Raw genomic sequence first — 16,559 nt, 5'->3', positions numbered from 1 at the left:
TCTAACATCAATAAAAACCAATAAACAAAAATGATAAAATGCAACATAAGAACGTTTAATTACTATCAGTTTTTACATTTTTCCTCGTCTGAATGCCGGATTAAATCTGTCTTTGGGTCGAAATTTGGGGACCACTGTCCTATACTAATTGAGTCTTCAATTCTCAATAATGATTTTACTAACAACAGTAATACTAACATTTAATGAATATAGTATGTATGATAACTGTGATGAGTTATAAATTACAGCAAAACAATAAATATGTGTAGATAGTGCGTAATGTATAACAATACTAAATATTTAAAAACAATAAAGGTAGGTAGGTCATAATTAGTCAATAGAAAAATTATATCACCAAACCAATATAGCTCCTTCAAGTACCTATCAATAACAATTTTACCAACGATAGTAACATTTCATGGTTGTATGGTATGTATGACAACTATAATTATTTATGAAAATACGATAAAATAACATAACAATAAATATTAAAATAAATAATTTAATTTCGATACAATAAAAGAATTCATATTATTCATATTCAACAAGTTTTAATAAATTGTTTTGATTTATTATATCCAACAGAAACATTTTGTCAAACTCTGTGTAAATTATAATTATGTGATAACATGAATAAATGTTAAGTAAATAAAATTAAAGTAAATTTATTCTATGCCAATAATTTATTTACTTTGCAAGATTTTATTTAATTTATAAATTCATAATTAAGACCTTTTTAAAAAACAAACTTAGTAACATTTTTAATGGAAATTTGTTAAATAGTCCAGTTACAAATGGACATGTTGATTTGTCAAAATAAATTCTCGCAAAGTAATTAAATAAGTGAGATGGAATAAATTTATTTTACTTAACATTTATTAATGATATCACATCTCTAAAATGCCGAAGTCTTAAAAATGAATTAGTATTTTCAGAACATATTTTTGTGTACTATCATAAAATAAATATGATTTGCAAGTTTTTTTGTTTTCATTTATCTGTTATATTATTATGTATGTTATTTGATTTCTTTTTTTAAAAATCATTCAATTTTTTTTTTTGCATGATTGTAATGTACACATTTTTATCCACTCGATTCCATCGTTCAAAATGTATTGAAGTGTCATTACATTGTAGCCATTTATTTTGATGCAAAATTAAGCAAGTATAACGGACTTCATTCAGAGATGGACCATGATGAAAACATGATAAGTTTTAAATGATGTAAATATCTAGGTATTTATGTTCGTAGCTATTACAGAAGAATATTAAATATTAATATTAATATTCTGAACACTCCAGAACTCAACGATCCAAACTAATATAATAAATAACTTTGATTTATTTTGAATTAGTTACATCGAAAAAATTTTTTTTTTAATTATCATTAAAAATGAATAATTAAATTAAAAAACCATTTAAATGTATTTTGTTCACACAGTGAAGTCATGGCCCAGTTTTGGTTATATCTAACTTAGAATGTCTAAAATTAAAAGCATAATTATTAATTACAAACCACAATGCGAGTTGTATACCATTCATTATGAAGGGTACAATGTGTAGTAGTACAAAGCACACAGATGGTATCATTTGCATAATTAATTATAGGTACCTACAAATATTTTTATATTATAAAATTCACATTTTTTTTTAGAGTTGTTATATTAATTATTTTCATAAATATTATTTACTAAATTAAAATTTCACTTAATCGGTCAATAATGCAATGCATGTGAGATATATGCATTTTCAATGAATCTGCTTTAAACTTCTTACCTGTCTTTGTAACTTTTTATTTTGATTATGCACTAGTTATCTGACATCTATATTCAAAAACTCAAACTCAAAAAAAAAAAATATCTTAAACATAGGTAATCCAATCTATTCTTTTAAGTGGTTTTGTATAATTATTCATAAACACAATTTTCACACAGTTAGCCCACATATTGAAATAGATACAATTTCACATTAAAATTTGATTCACAATAAGTAAGTCAATATAACATTAACTTGATAATGAAAAAATATATGTATAAAACTTGAATTCAAGCCTTAGTGTTGAAATAAAGGCATTAATTTTTCTAAATTATTTTAATATTATTTTAGGAATTAAACAACATAAATATTTATTTATCAAGGCTATAACGAAGATTTTGTTTAAATTGTGTGAAGCATGTCCTTGCTCAACATAGGCAAATTTATGCAATATATGGAACAGTTATTAAGAATCGAATTAAATAAATAACTTGAATAATACCAATAATTATAGTAGCATTTACATAGTTAAATGAATCATTTAAAATAATAATATAAACCAAAAACCTCATTGATGAAATCAAAAGATTCTTGTTAAGCTAGAGCCCTAGAGGAATATGGAAATAATAATAATATTAATAGTAGGAAGAAAAAAAATGTTGACATGCAAAGTATTTATTATATATTTTATCCAAAATCTCTTCAATTCATCCTTCGTTTTAATCTAATTAATTTACGGTGAAACACTAAAATACAGTCGCCGTCTTGCATACGTAAAGACGCAGCAGTGTCCGACGGAATAACACGTCTTGCACGGTAAATGAATACAGCAGCAAACCTTCCTATGTTCTAAAATATAACAATTTTAAATAAATTAAAAAAAAATATTAAGTTATATTCATTCTATAATTCGGTGACTGGTATTTTAATAGTTACAATTGCTAAATAATTTTGGATTTTTATACTTACACATCTTTCACAATATGACCTCATCAGTTTCTCAAGGTCTGTTGCCACATTGATTTTAAATTGAATAAAGGTTTGATCTGGCTTGCGTACTTTTATTATTATACTCACAGAACTCACTGCAGGTTCATCCTGTAACACAAGACATTTTTTTAGTATTTATTGGGAGTTAAAATTAGGTAATACAATTTAAATGTATACCAAATAGTTCATATTCAAATATTATAATTTTTAATCAACTCTAGTAATATTAAATTACATAAACAAGAGGCAACACTTTTTGTGCTCGATCCATATTTGATTTATATGAATCACACGATTATTGACTAATAAAATCAGTTAATTGTCAGAAATCAGTAAACTTATCGTGTCAAATGTTATCAACATTAATGATAATCATAATAATTGTCATAGTTCTGAGATGAGTTCATGATGGAGACAAATTTCATGTTTGAGGTAAATAGTTTTATGAATGGTATCACTACTTCTGGTACTATCGAAGTATCGACACAACGACCATGGGACAATAACTCCATGGGTGATGCCATGATGGGTAAGCAGATCTGATGCTGTTTTCAAAATGCTGAATGTTTTACGAGATGTAGGTAGGTATAAGGTTTTTATGAAATCAATGATAGTGCTCGATATTGAAATAAAACAAGTAAACAAACAGGATTGAAGACGGCGCCGTGAATACCAAATTTACGATGAAAAACACTTAAATGCGAAAAAAATCGCACCGACCAGGGATGCGGTCATGAGTTTAAATAAAACTTTATTTCAGTTCCGTGGTTCGTGTCTATAATACATTATAAAGAAGTTCCGTCTTCGGTGATATTGAATTACAATAATTGTAGTTTATTCACCTACCGAATTGTACAAATTAATCGTGTTAATACTTACTATTTTGTGGGAAGACATTTTGAATTGGTATTTGTTTAACTTCTTTTGAAAACGAACAACTAACAAGCTCACACTAATGTTAGGTTAGAAAAATGACCACAGACACGGGTCCCGGACTAAGATATAATGGACTGGTATGGACTAAATTATCAGTGGCCCTCAAATGTTTCTAAAGCCGCCGTAAGGTACAACTGTGGATAAAAGCGCCATCTATAAATGTGTTATAAAAACACTATAATCAAAATAATATACTCATTGCATAGTGTTAAAATTTAATATTCGTGACCAAAATTTATTCAAAATAGTAAACATCTAAATAAACAATGTTACTCTTTATTTGTTATTGGGAACGCTGTTACCCCTAGTTGTACCTTTTAACCATTGTGATGCGGGGAGTGCCGGTGTCGAAACATTTGAGGACCCTTCCTCTACTACCCCCCAACCATATCGATACCAGTCCAGTAAATCTTAGTCCGTGCCACGGAAGTAGTCTTCTCTTGTGTTGTAAATAGTGATGTGCCACTAGGAATATTCCCCAAGGAATGTTCCCGGGAACAGGGAATATTCCCAGAATATTCCCCAGCCTCTCGAGAGATTTCCCCAAAAAAAAAAAAAAATTGAGTGGGAATAGAATGACAGTCTATACTACTGTACATAAGCTGTACTCTGTACTAGAGTAACAGTATTAATTAGTGTGTTTTGTTCACATCAATTGGCTAAACTGCTTTGTTGACCAACATAATATTGATAAGCAATATATTAGATTAAAATTGATTATAGAATAATTTACATAGTTTTATACTTTTAATTTCTGTTATTATAGTACTGTAAAGTGTAAGTTAATTTTTTGTTTCACACTTCACTAACATTTGTGTTACAATTTGTTGTGTTTAAATCTAGTGTATATTGTGTTAGTACCTATATAAAGTTCGTTATTTGTTTGTTGCTAATCAAATTTTTTGTTGAAATGCCTGGTGGTAAAAAGAAATTGGCATGTTGGTCATATTACCTAGAAAAAACTGTAAAAGGCAAAAAGATATTTGAATGCTGTTATTGCAAATTTCAATATTCTTGTAAAAATGCCACTAAAATGATCATGCATTTAATAAAAAACTGTAAAAATTGCCCATCCGAAGTTATAAAGAAAATTAAACCAGTTAAAGATACACATACATTACAATTACATAGTATAGAAGGTAATGATTATGTGGATAATTTATCAGAAATAAACGAAAATTATATAGATGCCACTAAACCTGTTGAAAATGAAATGTTGCCATCTACATCAAGTTCAAGTACCATAGTACAAAATGTTCACCTGAATTTAACAGTAAGAAATACGAAAAAAGGAATTTTGAGTTTTGTTGATAAAATGGATGCTTCTGATCAGGTAAATACAAATGTGCAAACTAAATCATAGTTTTGTTTAGTAACTAGAGATAAAAAAATAAAAAAAAATTGTAATACCATTTTTATATTGGTATAATGAATATCGTACAAACTGTAGGTACCTATACTGGTTATATTACAATTTATACAATTATTTTTAATACCTATACAGTAGTTATGATGACTATTAAAATGTATTCAAATCATAAAAATTAAATATAATTTATTGATTAAAAGTTAATACAATTTTGCAAATGCAACCTTACCAAATGTCAAAACACTCAAAACTAATAAGAAAATTATATAGTTACAAATTACAATCAAATAATTAGGTTTGTTTAAAAGTTAATTGTATTATATATTTGTATAATAAACCAGACTAAATAATTATAAATACTTAGTTATGTACTTATGTGAGTAAATGATATTCAAACTTGTACATTGGTTTAATTTTCTAGATTAAATCAAATGAAAAATTAACAAGAGCAATTATAGCAAGCGGTTGCCCTTTGCAAATGCTTGAGCACCCATTATGGATTGATGTTTTTAAGTTCCTGAGACCATCATTACAGCTTCCTTCTCGTAAAACATTGTCTACTTCATTATTGGAAAATGAATATAATACAGTTAAATCTATTGTTGAAAGCTCAGTCAAAGTACTTATCATTGCAGTGCGATGGGTGGTCAAATATCCGCAATGAAGGTATAATTAATTTTATTATTTGTACACCAAAACCATATTTTATTTCATCAGTAGAAACAGTACATTTTAATCACACTTCAGATTATATTATTGAGCAAATTGAAAAGGTTATAAACAAATATGACAACAGAAAATTTATTGCCATTATAACAGATAATGCTGCAAATATGTTAAAGGCTAGGAAATCAATTGAAGATAAATTTCCACATATTGTATCATTGAACTGTATAGCTCATTCACTACATTTAATAATTAGTGATTTATTAAAATGTAATAGTGTTTCAACATTTATAACTGAGGTGGTTGATATTGTTAAGGCAATTAAGAAAAGTCAAATTTTAAATGCTCATTTTGATTCAATAAGACAAATTAATCTATGTAGCAAAACACTTACTCTACCAGTCAAAACTAGATGGGGTTCAAATTTATTTTGTTTAACTTCCATGAAAGTATGTAAAATGTCATTACAAACATTGGCTGTTCATCCAGTTGGCTCGACTATGTTAGGATCAAAACGAAAACAATTGATTTTAGATGATGCTGTATTTTGGACTAAAGTTGATAAGCTTATTGATATAATGAACCCTATAGTAAAATGGATAACAATTTTAGAAGGCGACAGTATTACAATTAATCAAGTATTTGATGCATTTTATGAAATTAAAAATAATTTTTCTGATTCCTTCTCAGAATCACTTATGACTATTAGAGAAGAGAAAATAATAGTGAATACATTTAAAGAAAGACATTTGAATACTATTAAACCTTTACATTTAGCTGCATCATTATTAGACCCTAAAACTCAAGGTTGTAATTTATCTAATTCAGAAGTGTTAAAGTCTATTGAGTTTATTGATCAAATGATATCTGCTCAAAATAACTTAAGTGACTCTTATAAGATGGATGCTTCTTAAATATTAGCTGATATAGCAAATTACAGAACTCGGCAAGATATATGGAGCAACTATTTTATTTGGAAATGTGTGGAGAAAGTAACGCCTTTAACATGGTGGAATAGTTTTTGTTCAAGTACTAATTTATGTGTCATTGCAAATAAAGTATTAAGTGTACCAGCTACATCAGCAGCCACTGAACGTTCATTTAGTACATTTTCAAATATCCACACCAAAAAAAGGAACCGTTTAACCACATCAAATGCTTCAAAAATAACTTTTGTTGCCCACTATTGGAGACAAACTGTAGAAAAAAACAAAAAAGTCAATTATACTGAACCTGAAGTTGAACCCAATGAAATTGATGAAAATACTGTTGATCTATCAAAAATATCAGATGAAAGTTCAATGTCAAGTAACGATTCAACTTCGTCCAATGAAGTAGAGTGGAAGGATAGTGATGATGATTTTTTTGATGAGTATTTGAAACAAAAAGATTGAAACCCACGTGTCTAGTCTGTTATTTTATATTGTTAATTAATGTACTAGTAAAAAGTTATTTACTTATTAGTGTTTTTATATGCTTCAACTTATTTTAATATAAGTAGTTTGGATACTTTATTAATTGTTTTCTTTTTGTTTTATTATAACATTATAATTATTAAAATATTAATTAAGGGTACTATTTTACTATTATTTTAAAGTGATTTAAACAAAGAGACTGAAGTCTAGTTATATTTTTATTTTATTTGTTACATTTATTAGTAAAACGTTATTTACTTATTAGTGTATTTATGTTTACATTTTATTTCAATACAAGTAGTTTGGATATTTTATTGATTGTTTTTTTTTTGTTTTACTATAACATTATAATTATTAAAGTACCTGTTAATTAAGGGTACTATTTTACTATTATATTAAAGTGATTTAAACAAAGAGACTGAAGTCTAGGTATATTTTTATTTTATTCATTACATGACGTATGAGTAAAAGTTATTCAGTATTTCAGTATGTTTATTTTCATTTTTTAACATAAAATTAAAGTTGGATAATTAATTTTGTGATCATTGTACAAATTTTAATTAAAAATGAAATTATAGTTACTTAGTAATATTTTTTTAAATAATAAAAATCTAAACTGAAATAATATCAGTAAAGAACTGTAATTTGGATCATTTACAACCATAAGTTTAATTTAAAACTGAAAATTATGATCAATATTTAAAAACTTATTATATTCCCGAGAAATTCCCGGTGTTGGGAATATTCCCGGGAATATCCCCGGGGAAATTCCCAAAAATATATTCCCGGGAATTTGCCCATCACTAGTTGTAAAACGCTTAATAGTTGTGGTTTTATCCGCTCAGTCATTTTCGGAGAGCATCCAATCGAAAAATTAGATTTTCCCATATGTGTATGTAGGGTTAGGTTATGCTATTATTAGCCGTTTGCACCAATTCACAATTTAACTACTTCTTAACTAAGTTCTACTTAGTGCTAAGTTCTCCTTAAACTAATTGCTACTTAAAAGTAGTTTCACCATTCGATAAAAATAAAACTTAGCAAAGTAATACTTAATTCCGGTATCATCATATTGAACACAACTTCATGTAATTATTTTGTTGATAATAACCTTATTTAGCGGTTAGCCGGTATGAGCTCATGATGTTTGAACTGTCATTTCTGTAAAGTGTAAATCTGTAATTACTATTTATTCCTAAATTATGATGGAAAGTACCGAGTAAGTACATATTTTTTTAGTTATCACACACAAATGCATCCCGTTTCAATAACATTGCTATTTTGTTATCTAATATCTACCAACATTTATGTATTTGTCTCTGTTAATCTTTAATTTTTAAATAATTCATATAGTATAATAATTATAATTATAAGAATTCATACATCAAATATTTATATTTCATATAATTAATATTAAGATTTATAGTTTATCAAGTTGAAGTATTATATTTTTTTTATCTTAAGTATAAACTATATGGATACATATACTGACCTGTTATTTTTCTCCTAAATATTTTACATTAAGACAGTATTGGGTTAATAAATAAATAATTTATTAATTGTTAAATAATTCATATAATTTTGGTAAATAAAAATTGTCTGTTTTTGATATAGTTGTTGTAAATTGCATTATAAATTTCCAAAATCTATAACCATTAACCTTAAATATTATTTTAATTTCTTATTTTTAAATGAATACAGTAGATATGCTTTCATTTTAAATCAAACTAAAATATAATGTGTTATTATTTTTAATATATTTAGGAAATGGTAATATGAATTTATCTTGTTTATCTTACTATTTATAACTAAATTCAAATGTTGAGGGTCTTCTAGGTCTATACTGTCTTGTACTTGGTCATTGAACAGAATTATGCAAGATACATGTTGATGTAATAACTGCCATAATGGCATCAATATGTTGTAGTCTTATACAATAAGGAAGAATTGGAAATCTTCTTTTTAGGATACCGAAGCATCTTTCAATAGTTTCTTGTACGGATATGAGATTCATTGTAAAGCTGTTCATTAGCTGTAGCTACATGTAATAATGGAGTAATTAAATAGTTTAATAAGGGATATCCACTATCTCCTATACATAACAAAAATATTCATGTATATAGCCATATAAGTACACATATTCACATGTTAATGATAATAATTAATAGCTGATGATAGCTATTATTTTACCTAACATGATTTAGTTTCTATAAACTTTTGTTTCAAATTCCGTGTGCAATCTAGAATTATTAAATATAGTTGAGTCATACACAGAGCCTGGCCAATGTGCTACAACATTTGCTATGGTCAAATTGGCTCTACAGTCTACATACACATTGCACATTCACAGAGAAATAACCTTTTCTGTTTCTATATATCTCTGCATTTTGGCCACCTAAAAGAAAATATTGGTTATTACTACTGATAGAAATAATTATTTTCTGACAAGTACCTATTGAGTATATTCACTTAACCAATAAGAACAACAAAATTAAACCGAAATTAGTGCAAAGGTAATAACTAATAATAAATAAACAACCTCAACCTACACTCAATATACATTTCTTCATTAATACTTACCCAATGACTGTACTTTAACATGTTAATAACGCCAATGACTTTTGGAAACTTAGCTATATTATAAAATTCTTTAGCAGTATCAATGCTATTTCAATGTCGGTTTTAGGCATTGAAATGAAATTCTTACACCTGGGATTTTAATAAATACATAATATGAATGTTACCTATGTGCAATATACCATAAAGTAAATTTACCGAATAGAAATTACTCTTGCTACTCTATACACTATTCTGGATACTGTAGATACATGACATCCCATAAAATCTGCAATACTTATTAAATGCTTACCAGTAGCATAAAATCTTAAAAAACATAAAATTTGATTTACTAGGGCAATTGATTGATTTCTAGAACAAAATAACCTATACATATTAATACCATGTTGTAAATAGGTATGATTTAGATACCTACAAACAAAATTTAATTAAACTTACCTATTTGTTGGATATTCTAAATCTTTTTCTATCAAATTAAGTAGAAATAAAACTGCCTCTTTACTTAAACGGAAGCGACGTTGAAAACTAACTTCATCTAATGTATTAAAATAGTTTGTTCTATCATAAATTTGTCTTGGAATACCAAAATTTAAAAAATTTAATTTGTCTTCGTCATCACCCAAAAAAGTTAAAATATCTAAAATTGACACAATTTCATCTATTTGAAGTTCCATTTCACTAATAATTTAATTTAAATTTATTATAATTAATTAATAACACGAAACAGACGATCTCATAAAGTAAATGATAACAAATGAGAAAACACTAAACAATTATTTACTAATAAGTAGGACTCGGATTTATATGTATTTATTTAACCAAAGTATGTATTTATACAACAAAAATATGTACATAAATATGTGCTAAAAAATGTATAATATATATTATCAAAAAACAAAATTATGTACATAAATATATGTGCTAAAAAATTTATAATATGTATTGTCAAAAAAAAAAAATATTTTTATTAATTAAAATGAAATGTAATAAAAAAAAATATTTATCTAACTATCTAATTATTATGGTTACAATTAATAATAACATGCATTTTTAAATTTTCGAATTCGAAAGATCGCCGATTATGTCGTAAAATTGATTTATATCGACTGAAAGATCTCTCAACTTCGGCTGATGTTATAGGACTGTCAAAACTTGTCATTATCTTTATGAGGTCATAAATATCAAACATATATCGACAGTAGATTAGATTAAGTTTAAAAATTGGTATTATTTTGTACTTTTGGAAACATGGGCAAGTCTGTATTAATAAATAATAAATCGTAAATGAACAAATTGTCGAAATATGTAGGAAAAATGGAATTATTGAGAAATATGTAAAAACATGTACTTATGGCAAAATATGTAAAAATATGTAAAATAAAATATAGTTCATTTTATTGGAAATCCCTTGAAACGAATTTATCACTTACCTAAATTAATTTATCAAGTCACAGTAAAAATATGTATTTACATATAAATCCGAGCCCTACTAATAAGTAACGCTTAATATAATTAAGACACAGTGGAATGTTGGTTTAGTTTAAACCTCACTTAAAAAAATTTAAGTTGACATTAAATGATGGTGCAACAATCTTAAGTTTTAAATTAGACCACGATGTAGATAACGGTGTAGTCCCTCGAGCTCAAAAGTGTGTCCATATCTGACGGCACTTTGGCTTGCGCGCTAAAAAGGCCAATCAACAACCGGCTGCTATAGAGAAGGCCGTATTGTAATGCCGTTTTGCGTAATATCCGCGGTTAAGTTTTAAAATTTCAGACTTCAGTATTCAATATTCATTCAAATTTATAATAAATATAATTAAATGTGCACTTTATAATATTATAATTTATAATACTATTTAATACTATTGACGTAAAAATAATAACTAAGCTTTTGAAAAAGATTCCTGAAGATTTTCTCTTTTAACTATTTAGCCATGGTTTTACTTACATCGTGAGTTAGACTTAAGCTACCCTTAATTTTTAAGTAGTATTGGTGCAAACAGCTATCAGTGTAATAGGGAAGATCCAATCGGATCGCTGCCGCCGCTGTTATCACGTTTCTGTTATCACAACCACATTTTTCTGTCGAATATAAGTATTTTTTCGAAATCCGTCAAAATTTTGCCTTTGTTACCAGGTTTCTTCCGATTTAAACCCTTTTTGGGCTCCGTTCGTATTTTATTAGTGTTCTATAAAAAGTCCTAAATCCGTGCGTGTTCGGGTTTTGTTCGTTGTTAGTCCGTAACGAATAACGATCGCAATCTCGATCGAAAACAGTACCGCCCTCTCTCACTACGTCGCACGTATTTCTCCCTTTTTTCGTTTTTTCTCGATCGGTTTTGTCTTTTCGTACACCGTTTGTGCCCGAATCGCGTAGAAAACTCCTTTTAAAAGATGTACATATGCGATTTTTACTCGAAATCGGTTCGTACGCTTCGCAATCGCGTTAAGAAATGACGCGGACGACTGACCTTCTATACACGTATATTAATATGTCTAATGCGATATTTGTGAAGAACTCAAAGTATACCATTCAAATTTTATTATTTCAAACTGTAGAAAGTGTAGTAGGTAATATATTTGATTTGATCGTAGTTTATACTATAACATGTTTTAGGTTATCGGTCATAAGTAGTGATGTTCGTTTCCACGCACAACCTGGATTTACTATATTAAAAGCTGTTTCTCTGTTTTTTTTTTTTTTAATATAAATTAATCCATAATACTATATTCGTTGTTTTGTCCTTTTTATTCATAATACACTAACCCTTATTCATAATATACCTATATTTAAGCTGAATCTTACAGGATCGAAGACGTTTGAATACTACAGTGTATTACAATACTTTTTTAGAGTGACTAGAGGTAAATAAATAGCTATTTAGGTACACCATGAGTGGCACTACATATTTGTTATCATTAAATATTTAATTAAGCACACGAATTGTGTAATTATTCAATGCAATATAAGTACACAACTGTATTGTGTGCACTACACAGAGAGTATATTATATTATAATTAGTTGTAAATATATTATTTATTAAGAGTTTATTAATGGTAGTTAAATTATATAATAATACAAGTGTTAGGTACACAAATTTTCTAACTTTTATGATAATTAAATTAAATTAGTAAGATTTCATTGATATGAACAGCCATTTTTTTACATGTAAACTGCATATTATAATTTATTTTCATACATTTACCTACCTTACATAGTATTCAATATACATGGTATATTAAAATAACCATTATTGCTAAGATAAAATACTGGATTTTATTTTGCAATTAGTACTCTGCATTTAATGAGTAATGTTCAATTGCATATTGCTTAACGTTGACGCAATAATAATATATGTATGCACCTATATTACATTGTACAGTATATGAGTATATTGAATAATAAAATGTATATACATTAATAAATAAACTATATTTTATATACATTTTATTATACTTATACAGAACAGAACAATATGATATAATGATGTACTAAGTGTACATAAAAATTTGTAAGTATTTCAAAAATTATTTTATTTTCAAACAATACAGATCAGAAATTTTATAAGTGTGCTATTGAGACATCTCTATAGTTAACTTTATTAATTACATTTAAATAGTGTATAAATACCTAATAGGGTACAATATTTATATAATTATTGATAAGAAAAATGGTATACACATAACGAAAACGTTTGTATATGCAATTTAATGTTTAATTACTGCGTTCATACAAATTGAATATGTTATTTAATATGTAATGCATTATTCTTCACAGCGGAGAAATAGTTTAAGTGCTGTAGTTTTAACAGAAGACGTCAACCTAAACTGTAGGTTAATTGGTTAGGCGTAGGTCCCCCAGACGTAGGTAGATGATAGGCTAGAGTTCGATACTTGGCATTAGCCGCTCAGGCCGGCGCTTGACAGGCTTGCCCATTTAATAGCATAGCTGGCTGAAATTTTGGAGTTTTTTTTTTCACGAAAATTTTTAATTTCTAACTATTTTGTTTTATTATAATAATAGTTAGTAAATTATGATTTTTCAATGTAGCTACTTAGGCAGTTGGCACACCAGGAGTGAATAACATTGATAGATTGTTACTATATATTGAATAAAATATTGATGTAGTTTTTGTAAATTATTTACTAAGTATACACATATTCATAAGTATATGATCGCCACATGTTAGCAGTCTGTACTCAATACACTTATACATTGTGTATGTATTATTGAATGTTTGTACATAAAAACTATATGTGAGGAATATGAGGTGATGAAAAAACAATAATACATTGTACAACCGATACTTTTACATTTATGTTATAATACATCATATTTCATTTTTATGTACCTGCATGTGTTTTTTTAATATTATTATTTTGTGTTAATATTATATATTACATTTGGTTACATATATCTACTGCCATTTTATGTCATCTACATAACATGTATAATATATTATTTATTAATTTTAAGACTTTTATAAATTAATTTCATATAATATTTATTTTAAATTATTAGTGGTCTATCCGAGCGGTTATTGAGTGGTGAATTTTATACTTAATTCACAATTATAGCTTTCATTCTGTACCTAATTAATACAAAACATTAGTATGATACACCTATTAATTTCAATAATAATGTCTATAAAATAAGAATTAATAGAGAATTTAATTATACAATTAATATATAATATTAACATTAACGCAAGTGACTGTCTGTATAGAAATCCATATGGAAGTAAGTTGGTTGTTTTATTATTAAAATTGTTATGGTACAAACTATTATTAACAATAGTAATAGTAAGTATTAAAGGTAATGTTTACGCACATTATATTGGTTAACATATGGTAACTTTTTATTTTATGAACCTACCTTTTATTTAATGTCTTACAAATTATAATATCACATATATTATATTTGATATTTAAATAATTAGTTATTGTAATTTGTACATTTATAATGGTGCGACATTACTGGGTTATAACTTATGCTTATGCATGCATGTATGTATCATGTATGTATAGGTTTTCATAGTATAGTAAAATAAAAAGTAAGCATATCGTTATATGAATTAATAGGAAGTTATTAAATGTAGTTAAATAGTTATAACCAAGAGTACACAATATTGACAGTCTAAGTAAGCACCTGCCTCTTATAGTGTATAAATAATAATTAATATGTAATATATAGTAAAGTCACTAATGTAGGTATCTACCAACAAAAGTAACTACAATAGCACAATAGAAGAACAGAATATCCAAATATTCATACAGTTTTAGGTACTTCCGGATTAACTCGACTACCTTGCGTATACAACTGTGTTATTTCGACTACCAAAATATTACCAAGGCTACGTCATATCATCAACTTTATCTCGATTCATTTATTAAAAAAGTACAACATAATATTCGTGTTATATTGTTGTCGCTTAATTAATATTTAATTACCATTTAACTAAAATTTTAAGCTAAATTTAAATTATTATCAGATCGTAACAATAATGAATACTTATAAAATTAATTATGTTAATTAGGCGTAGCGCGTGGATACTGTACAGTAAATAATAACTGATAACTACTATGAACAAAAGGACGATTGTCGAAGTGTTGACTGTCTGACGAAATAAATTCCTGGTCTGATGGCTAGATACGTATATATTTTATTGGTAATTATTATTTCATCATTATGATATTATATATATGCTATTTTACAACCAAAACCGTTCAAAAATTACCTAATAAAAGATCTGACGCAGTCGGATTGCCTGCCTATTTGGCTTAATTACAAGTACACACAACGGTGATGACTGATTACTAGACAATTGTATATGGTTATCGATTCTACACTTTTGAACATCTAAAACGATGGCAATACGAATTCAATACTCTTTTGGTGGTTTGCCCAGTCAGTTATTGACTTACACCACAACTGATGACTGATACCTAGACAATTGACCTACACTTTTTTATACATTTTTACAAACAAAAAAGCTCCTTACAGACGACAGGAAACCGTTCTAATATCAATTTAAAACCCTTGGGTGTGCTGTATGCTCACAAACCGATTCTCTTCGTAGACCAGAGCCGTTCGTTACGACGTGGGTTTAACAAACAGTTTTTTTTTTTTAAAATCTTGAAGAGCCATTCACATACTGTTTTTTTTACATTCGATAAAATGTTGCTCTACCTTTTTATTTTTGTTTTTTCCTTGGTAGCCTAACCTTCTCTTGGTTAAATATTAAATTAAGCTACTAAATAATAAACGGCATCCAAGTGTAACAGAACTGTTCTTCGACGGTGTTACGAATGTCAGTATTATTAGCCTATATCAGTGGTTGAATATCTGAGTAAACACACAAATTCTGCAACTATGGAACTGTTCATCTACAGTCATTATTTATATTTAACAGTGCACACAAATTGTGTAGTATTATAAGAATTAAATTAAATTAATAAGCAATTTCAATGCGGTTTAATTTAAATAAATTAAATCTAACAAACATAATAATAAATAAGAGACAGTGTACTAAAGACTAAACTGACCATTAATGTAATGAAATAATATTGAATTTTATAATTAATATACCCTACATTTATTGTATATTGCTAATATATTTATGTACCTACATAATAATTATATAGCTACATACATGAATACATATTCAATAAATAAACTTTTAATATCATACTATGAATAATCCATAGTTTATGTGATATAAATATTAAACAAATTAATTCTACAACTATGTAATACAATATAGGTAGGTACATCTATGGTTTAGTCTATATTGATAATAGTAGTAGGTGGGGCACTCCAGCACACTTTGTTATAATTAAACACAAA

General features: G+C 27.0%; 2 protein-coding genes across 3 annotated transcripts; one reads left to right on the top strand and one right to left on the bottom strand.

The window, feature by feature from the left end:
- Positions 1-2,414: 2,414 nt before the first annotated feature.
- Positions 2,415-10,530, bottom strand: LOC111040549 (small ubiquitin-related modifier 2-A-like). 2 transcript variants are annotated; one of them, XM_022324485.1, is made up of 5 exons: positions 10,147-10,530; positions 9,907-10,059; positions 8,931-9,840; positions 8,184-8,292; positions 2,755-2,853 (listed from the first exon to the last, which is right to left on the bottom strand). In XM_022324485.1, the coding sequence occupies exons 1-3, from the start codon at positions 10,380-10,382 to the stop codon at positions 9,765-9,767; spliced, it is 465 nt and encodes a 154-aa protein (XP_022180177.1). In that variant the 5' UTR covers positions 10,383-10,530; the 3' UTR covers positions 2,755-2,853; positions 8,184-8,292; positions 8,931-9,764. The 2 variants fall into 2 exon arrangements, with proteins under 2 accessions (XP_022180178.1, XP_022180177.1); XM_022324486.1 differs by lacking the exons at positions 8,184-8,292; positions 8,931-9,840; positions 9,907-10,059; positions 10,147-10,530 and adding exons at positions 2,415-2,604; positions 3,625-3,735 and having other exon boundaries at positions 2,725-2,853.
- Positions 4,565-5,830, top strand: LOC111040548. Its single transcript, XM_022324484.1, has 2 exons — positions 4,565-5,014; positions 5,472-5,830. Exons 1-2 carry the CDS (start codon positions 4,592-4,594, stop codon positions 5,712-5,714), a joined length of 666 nt encoding a protein of 221 aa, XP_022180176.1. The 5' UTR covers positions 4,565-4,591; the 3' UTR covers positions 5,715-5,830.
- Positions 10,531-16,559: the final 6,029 nt, after the last annotated feature.

Source organism: Myzus persicae, unplaced genomic scaffold, assembly GCF_001856785.1.
Source record: "Myzus persicae strain clone G006 unplaced genomic scaffold, MPER_G0061.0, whole genome shotgun sequence".
NCBI classification, from domain to species: domain Eukaryota; kingdom Metazoa; phylum Arthropoda; class Insecta; order Hemiptera; family Aphididae; genus Myzus; species Myzus persicae.
This window is presented reverse-complemented; position numbering and strand designations above follow the sequence as displayed.